At 36.3% G+C, this 8,868-nt stretch overlaps 1 protein-coding gene across 1 annotated transcript; it reads left to right on the top strand.

Moving 5' to 3' along the window:
• The first annotated feature begins 427 nt into the window (after positions 1–427).
• Positions 428–5,625, top strand: eif3g (eukaryotic translation initiation factor 3, subunit G). The gene is made up of 10 exons (XM_077213503.1): positions 428–558; positions 634–680; positions 1,357–1,445; positions 1,541–1,600; positions 3,849–3,953; positions 4,131–4,326; positions 4,415–4,522; positions 4,606–4,742; positions 4,924–5,030; positions 5,525–5,625. Exons 1-10 carry the CDS (start codon positions 536–538, stop codon positions 5,538–5,540), a joined length of 888 nt encoding a protein of 295 aa, XP_077069618.1. The 5' UTR covers positions 428–535; the 3' UTR covers positions 5,541–5,625.
• The last annotated feature ends 3,243 nt before the right edge of the window (positions 5,626–8,868 follow it).

The following is an 8,868-nucleotide window of genomic DNA, read 5'->3' as shown; positions in this document are numbered from 1 at the left end:
AGTTAACATTAGTTATTAACTAACATGAACTATAACCATGAGCAACTTGTTACTGTATTTGTTAATCTTTGTTAATGTTAGTTAATAAAAATAAAGCTGTTCATTGTTAATGTTATGGGGCATGTTCTAATGTTAACAATATTTTATTAAAGTATTAGTAAATGTTGAAATTAACATTAACAAAGATTAATTATAATATAAGTTCATTATTAGTTCATGCTAACTAATGTAGTTAACTTGAGTGTTGCCGAAAAGTTGTGTTGCTATTACATTTTTGAGGTAACTTTTTGTAAACGCATTTTCTTATGTCCCTAGTACGTAGATAGATGAAATATAATTAGGAGACGTCGTTTATCTCATCTTTACCAAGAGAGGAGGGGAAAAAACACCGAATTTTAGCACACTACTGTATCTCCCTCGTGCTTGCAGTCGTCCTCCGCGCGCACGGGGGTCGCTATAGCGCAGCGCGTGCTCTCTTCGAGCGCAGACTGTGCCGGGAAACGCTTCCTCTCGAGGCTCGAGACTACCCGTAAAGATGCCGTCGATCGAATTTGACGAGTAAGTTTTTCATATCGTTTTTACTGACTCTTACTGCTGTTTAATAGGCATCTAATGATTTGTGTTTTTCGACAGCTCAAAGCCGAGCTGGGCTGATCAGGTGGAGGAGGAGGGAGATGAAGGTACGAGGCCGCAGCGCAGTCTGCGCTTAAATATTATCACACACACGTGTTTAACACACACTCCTTCATTATTTCATGAAGCCATATGAGAACATGCTTTACAGATATGTAAAAACTCTGATTATTGTGAAAAGTACAGGAAGTGAGTAGGATGCCTAACTGAAGAAGTCAGCTGGTGCTTTGTACTGGGGCTGGCTACTATATATATATATATATATATATATATATATATATATATATATATATATATATATATATTTAATGCTATACTACACCCAGCTATAATATTATATAATGTACTGTACTTCTTTGCCATATTAAACAGTACTGTTCAATGTACTGTGCTATACTATTTACTTGTCAGTAGTGACAGTTAGGCAAATTGAGTAAAAAAAATAGATGTGCAAAGAAGGTTGCAGTTTTTTTCCACTATTTAAATAATCTTTCGATTTTTTACAGTTCACTTGGATATGTGACAGCACTAAACATACTATTATTCCATGCAGTCAATGAATTTGAGGTCTTAAAACTGTAAAAAAAATTCTACAAGAATGAGAATTAAAAAAAAATAGTATTAGTTGACACATGTGCATACTGTTCTGTTTGACCTGCCATGTGAACTAACCATAGTAATGCATCTATGAGGGATCAGTTTACATAAAATATTTCTCAACAGGTTCACTTCCTTCGCCAAAAGAGACTGTCAAAGGAAACATCAAGACTAACACAGAATACAAGATAGATGAAGATGGCCAGAAGTGCAAGGTCAGTACAGTTTTATATTCTTTATATTATAAAGTACTTGTGAAAGGGTTTCAGAAAATTCAGGTTTCATATTTATTCGTTGCTCCTCTGGTCAGATTATCAGGACGTTTAAAATTGAGACTCGGAAGGCCTCCAAAGCAGTTGCCAGGAGGAAGGTATGTCTTCATTTGACTTTAATATATTCATATCTAGGCCTGTCACAATCATGACATTTTGTGCTGATGATTAATTGTCAAACAAATAATTGCGATTAACAATTTAATGTTACTTAGTGTAAGCTGAATATATTCATATATTTTACTTAAATGCTATGAAATTAATATTTATATAAGACTTAGAGTTTCTTTTGTGTACATTACAACTAGGGATGCACCGATATGAACATTTTGGCCGATACCGATAACCGATAATTCTTTACATTTGAAAGCCGATAACCGATATATTGGCCGATAAATCTAAATTAAAATTTTTATATACTTTGATAGCCTGTATACATAAACAAAAGGCTCACCATTAAAAGCCTTGTCTCAAACACTTTTAACATAAATCAAACATATACAATACAGTATAGCCTAGTTTGAACCAGTGTAAGATTCCTTAACTTTTAAAATTAATTTTACACTCCTATGGGCAACTTTCTTTATTAAAAAAATGGTAACACTTTATAATAAGGTTTAATTTTGTTAGCATTAGTTAGCATGAACCAACAATTTTATAAGACATTTTTAAGAAAGTTGTTCCTGTTAACATTAGTCAATGCACTGTGAACTAACATGAACACACATATTTTATTAACTACTATAACAAAGGCTATTGCTCTCTGTTAGTTAATGCATTAACAAATGAGACCTTATTGTAAAGTGTTATCAAAAAATCTATTGCCTAACAAAAAATAAAATGCCTAAATAATGCAAACAAGTCATTGGATAACATTGGGCTGCATATAAAGAAACAAAATGGATCAATAAAATGGAATCGCCTCTGCACGGACAATAAGGAAATTATTTTTATCAAACCATATCATTGATGAAAATAATACGAGAACAAAATAATGGTAGTTATTAATTATAACACAATGTTTTTGAAAAAAAATAGACATTTTTAATATTACAGCGATAGTAAACATCTTTAATAGCTTAATTACTGTTTCAAATGACATTGCTGTGTGAGCTGCACGCGCTGAAGCTGAAGAGAACGAACGTTAAACCGAATCGCTTTGCTAGAAGGTTAATCAACTCAACGGTTGCTGAAGAATGCAAACCCAAAGAATTTACAAATTTATTACAATAGTGAATACAATTATAATTATATGACAGTCCCAATCATAGCTTTTAATGTTTTGCATTGTTGTTTAATCTGATGCTGAAGAGAACGAGCACCGGGAAACTGAAGAACTTTTCTAGCAGGTTGTTTAAATCCACGAAACGCATCATATGTGAGATTAATCAGATATTTATTTTACATCAACTTTATATTACGACTTATCTGCACAAAATGACGTGAATGCCTAATCGAACTTGTGCTGGTCATAATGTTGTAGTAGGCTAATCCCTGTTCTGGACGCGCTATTCCCACAACAACGCGCTGAAACGGCAACTAAACCCAGAGAATTCACAACGTTTTATTACAATAGTGTTCTCATTATAATGGCATGTATATGACAGTCCCAATTATAGTTATAAATGTGCATTGCTGTTTGAGCTGCGCGCACGCTAAATAGGCTATAAAGATGATCACCGGTAGCCTACAATGAAGCGCTACTGCATCGTTCATTAACTCAACCAAACGCATCCTATATTAGATTAATCAGATATATATACACAAAATAAACATATTACAACTTACAATGGCACAGAATGCTGCGAATGCTCAAGAGAACTCGACTGTGCTTGTCATGAAGGCTTAACTCCATAGATGCGCTCTTTCCACAACAACGCGCTCGTCGCGCTGAAACACTGGCGAACAAGAATTCACAACATTCTTTTACAGGCGTGTTTTTATTATAATGTTATGAGGCCTATGTGACAGATTTGTGCTGCACATGTTGCACGGAACTGTATCTTCCTTTTCGAAGTGAATCCAATCATTCAGAACCATCATGGCGAACAGCGGCATCTCTCAACTGAAGTAAATAATCTATTATCTATCGGCTTTGATATATCGGCCCAATTTTCTTATCGGATCGATAACGATAACATCAAAAAAGACCATTTATCGGCCGATATCGATATGTGGTCGATATATCGTGCATCCCTAATTACAACAGTTAATTTCATAAATTCTTTATTGAAATTTAAACTGCACAATTAGACGATTAATCAATAATCGTGACAGGCCTATTCATATCTCCATTAAGCATATTGTTCTAGATTTTTTGAGAGATTGATTGTCTTTTCCCAACAGAACTGGAAGAAATTTGGCAACTCTGAATTTGATCAACCAGGTCCGAATGTTGCCACCACTACAGTGAGCGATGACGTCTTCATGACCTTCATCTCCAGTAAAGAGGTATGATAGTGATCAACTCCCAGTTTTTACACTGATCCATACCAAGGAACTGAAAAGTGTTTTGTAAGTCAGTTCTGCATGTTCTGGTGCAAGCTGATACATTTCAGTCGTTTGACGCGTTTCACTTCCCTGTTGTACCGATGCCAACTTGAAGTGATTCTCTCTGCTGTTTTACAGGACTTGAATGCTCAAGACCAAGATGAGGACCCAATGAACAAGCTGAAAGGTCAGAAGATCGTGTCTTGCCGTATCTGTAAGGGGGATCACTGGACCACTCGCTGTCCGTACAAGGACACGCTCGGTCCAATGCAGAAGGAACTGGCCGAGCAGTTGGGTCTGTCCACGGGAGAGAAGGAGAAGGCAGCGGGTACAGGTACGCAAGCATGTTTTTGGAGTAGATTATTATTTATTTTTTTACATAAATAATTATATACATAAATCATTTTTGTTTTGATATCTAGAGCCCGAGCCTGCCCAACCGGTCCAAAGCAAGACTGGGAAGTATGTTCCCCCCAGCCTGCGGGACGGTGGCACTCGCAGAGGAGAGTCCATGCAGCCTAACCGCAGAGGTGCCTGTTTGAGATTCAGATCTCCAACACTGATGTTCTCAGTCATGAAGGCTAATGCTAATGTGTTGGTATTTTCTCTGCAGCGGATGATAATGCTACAATCCGCGTGACCAACCTCTCCGAGGACACCAGGGAGACGGATCTGCAGGAGCTTTTCAGGCCTTTCGGCTCCATTTCCAGGATCTATCTGGCCAAGGACAAGAACACAGGCCAGTCTAAGGTGAGAGATGTGATTCATTTAACGATTCATTTACTCATGAACAAAAACAGGAACATGATCTTAGTAGTTCACCTAAAAATAAACCGATTTGCTCAGACTTGTTTTTATCAAATGACTGTTACACTGCAAGAAAGTTATTTTTCTGGAGAAATTCATATGACTTCTTTCGCCATCACTCCAGGGCTTTGCCTTCATCAGCTTCCACCGCCGTGAGGACGCAGCCAGAGCCATCGCTGGTGTGTCGGGCTTTGGATACGATCATCTCATTCTCAATGTGGAATGGGCCAAGTGAGTCCTCCAGAAACTCTACATTTAAAGGGATAGGGATTAATTGTCATCATTTACTCACACTCATGTTGTTCCAAACCTGTATGAGTTTCTTTCTTCTGTTGAACACAAAAGTATAATTTTGAAGAATGTTGTTAACCAGTTGACGTCCATAGTATATATATTTTTTCCTACTATTGAAAACAGTGGCTACCGTCAATTGTCTGGTTACCGACATTGTTCAAAATATCTTCTTTTGAAGAGATTTCCATGTCAAAGAAGTCAAGAAAAACCTACCTAGTATGTAATCGCCATGGACCAATGGTAGTTTGTAGGTGTTTACCAGTCGGTGCGAACTTTTACGGGAAGTTTGCTTTGGCAATCTGTTTCAAACTCTCCAGACAAACTTTTTTTTCTTCGATAAATGTTTAGAAGTATTTCAGGGCCTTTAGAGTCTAAATCCAGCAGCCAGCATGTTTTCTCTGATCTGATCATGTTTTTCTTTGTCTTTCCAGACCCTCCAACAACTGAGAGAGTTCCATAAATATTCCAGGAGGTCTACAGCTGTTCTCCCAATTGTAAGGCAGTGATTCAAATAAATGCAAATTATAAAACATCCAGTTGTCTGATGTGTTGTCTATGTTCCTTAATTTGTCTTTGATCAGCTTGTTTTCTGAGTACTTGCAATGATTCTCTTATACAAATAATAGGGAACTAATGAAGAAATCTTAGGGAAATGTAGATCTGCCTTTGTTAAATGTTCTTAATGTTCAATCCTATAGAGGAAGTCTGAAGGTGGATATCGCTAAAGACAGGGCTGAAACCACCATAGATATATCATCATACATTTGATATTCTTGATGCTGCACTTAACGTGCTGCTCTCATTAGGATGACAAAGTTTTAAGTGATTTTTGAGGTGGTCTTCCTCAGCAGTCCATAATTAACAATCAAATCAAAGAAGGTAGGCTTCCGTTCACAGATCCAGAACATTCCAGCGCGATGCGTCGGTTTTAACGGTGAAGGAGTATGAGGTAAGATGCAAGTAGCTTAACATTTAATATTTGTGTTTTTAACATTTATTACATGTTTTACGATATAAATGTTAAAAGACCGACAGCATTATCCAGTTACTTTTTGACCTTTTAAGCAATTCATAATTGATAAGACAAGAAATATTAACGTAACCGTCCCTTATAAAAAAAAAAACAGCGTAGGCTGTCTAAGCTGGGAGACCAGCAAAAAGACAAGCTGAACACCAGCTAAAACCAGAAAAAAGGGTTTTTTTTCCAGCAGGGCGTAGACAAAAAAGAGCTGTCACACTGCATAGGCCACAGTTTAGCTAGCAAGCAAGCAGAAATAAACTGTTCATAAAAAAAAAAATCTTAAGGTTGAGTAGTGAGTACAGTGAGTACATTGTATAATGGTTTGTTTTGACCAGCATTAACCCTTTAACTGTAATTGTCCCGCTAGCTAGCGGGACAAATAACTTTACTTCAAAATATTACTATTAAATCCTAATTTAATCATGACAAACTATATATCGTTGGAAAGGTCTAAGACTCCTAAATGGATATTTTAGCGCTGTTTTTTTCTAACAAGTTATGTATGAAGAGTAATATATGAATTTATGACAAGAGTGCGCCTCAACGTCATTACAGGAGTTTCTCACATTTGTCACAAGAAGTCAACACACACTTTTAATAATTGAAACTTTGGTTTTTAATGCTAAAAGTTCATAATAAAACATAATCTAGTATTTGTCAATAAAAAAAGATAAAATTATATTTTAAAGTAAAAAGTCCTCTAAAAAGTATAATATATATATATTTATTTTTTATTATATAACATATTTTAGTAGTTATCAGAAATTAGGTATCATTTGAAAGCTTACGAACTCAGAATTCATCCTGTGAACACCGTTTTGAAATTGTACGTTGCGTTACCATAGAAACTATTTTTTTTATGAGGCCCCTCCCCTTTTGGGTATCATCTTTCATAATTTATTATCAAAAAATTTCTAATCTTGACAAAACACATATTGTCAGAAAGGTCTGAATCTCAAGGTTCCATATTTAGTGACAGAAGTGATATTTGGATATAAAATTTTTAATTTGTTATGGCAGAATGCATACAATTAAATTCAATGGCACCCGGTGGCTATTTTTGGTACTACGCCTAAAATCTCATGGGAACTTCAATTTTTGTGATATCAACTTTAAATTTGGAACACAACTTGGTTAGATATATAGCTGTCATTTTATAGTAAAAAATATTTTGTAAAATATTTATTTTATATAAAATAAAATATTAATATAGTATATTTGATTTACTGTAAATTTTTACTTCCATAACTGTTTCAACTTTTTCACACAGTTAAGGGGTTAATCATAATTTTCATGTAGGCCTATAATAGAAATTTGCAGTGCATGTTTTACTACATACTGCAGAATGAGTATTGCCTGTTACACAGAAGGGTGAACAGACGTTCCTGTTTTGCAGTGACAGTCTCAGTTTTTGGTTCATCCTGGCTCTTCTCATCTGGGGTGCTATTGAACTCTCCTGGAGATTTTTCCCTTGGCAGGGTCACGCGTCTCATAATAATAAACAACCCCTGCAAGCAAAATTGGATAAAACATAGGCAATATATTTTCCATTCAAGGCTGTTTTGTCAGGACCTCATTGGAATTGAACATGAAAACTCCATCCACACAGAGCGATTCACGGCAATGGTCACAGCCATTGGTTTAATGCTTAAAGGGACCAATGGTGTTATAAATAGGGTGACCACCTGCTAATAAGCCCAAGGGGGGACAAGGGGTATGTTTCTGAGGGACAATGTGGGACACTGCCTGGCGCGGCGGCGCCCCCACCCCACGGACAGACTCACTGATAGTGGTTTACCCATTTCTAGCACATACCACCTTACATGGTATATTAACAATGCCCTATTCCCCTAAACATGTGTAATTGCTGATGTATGCTCATGAATAGGCCAACCAATGTGTATTTTTTTCTAAATAAAGATTCATAATATTTTGAACATTCAATGAATTGACAGATGCACTTCCACTTACGATTTACTTTAGCTATTTAATTTTATTTATTTTTCATTACAATTTATTCACCTTAAATAAATAATAATATAAAATTATAGGATTAACAGGAATAGCTTGTTTTCACATGACGTCACGTCACTGCGTTGCCATAGCGATACATACAGATGGAGGGCAGGAAGTGATTTTCTATATTTAGGACTCACTATAACAAACTCAAAATGCCTATGTTTTGCGTCGTTTATGGTTGCTCAAATCGATCAAACCTCGAGGAGTTTTTATCGTGTGCCAAAATTTGTTGTTCATAAGGGGGGAAAATACAAGAAATTGACAGAAAAACATCGGAAAAATTGCCGGTCGGGAGGAGCCGAATGGGAAAATGGCCGTGTGTGTCAGTGATCACTTCGTCAAAGCTGAGTTAATACAGCGTATGTGTCTGTTTGTGTAACGTACCAGTTTTTGAACTTTGTAAAGTCAAAGTATGTCTGTGAGACGAGGTAGTTGCTGATATCTACCGCCTCAATGGCAGGCAAATCTTTCAATTCAGTTGAAAATCGGTCCTCTTCATAACGTATGGATCACGTCCAACATATGTTTAGATTTTTTGTTTATATATTTCTCTTGTAATAGCGTCTAAAGTAGTACAGTACGGACTTTCCTCCATCACGTCCATTGCGTTCTTCACTTCCTGCCCTCCATCTGAATTTCGCGCGTCAACACAGTCACGTGACTGCAAACAACCTATTGTAGTTGCTCAACACCACAGGAACAGTTTAAAAAAAATTCTTAACTCACAACTCCAGA

This window comes from Siphateles boraxobius, unplaced genomic scaffold (assembly GCF_051911475.1).
Source record: "Siphateles boraxobius isolate OS27281-9 unplaced genomic scaffold, OSU_SipBor_1 66, whole genome shotgun sequence".
Taxonomy (NCBI): domain Eukaryota; kingdom Metazoa; phylum Chordata; class Actinopteri; order Cypriniformes; family Leuciscidae; genus Siphateles; species Siphateles boraxobius.
The sequence above is the reverse complement of the archived record's forward strand: the minus strand, read 5'-3'. Positions and strand labels throughout refer to the sequence as shown.

What these genes read in the sequence shown, in the direction of transcription:
- eif3g (XM_077213503.1), top strand. Translation starts at nt 536, where the DNA reads ATGCCGTCGATCGAATTTGACGA. An exon ending in CCGTCGATCGAATTTGACGA is followed by an intron (nt 559 to 633) that starts GTAAGTTTTTCA and finishes GTTTTTCGACAG; the next exon opens with CTCAAAGCCGAGCTGGGCTG. An exon ending in GGAGGAGGAGGGAGATGAAG is followed by an intron (nt 681 to 1,356) that starts GTACGAGGCCGC and finishes ATTTCTCAACAG; the next exon opens with GTTCACTTCCTTCGCCAAAA.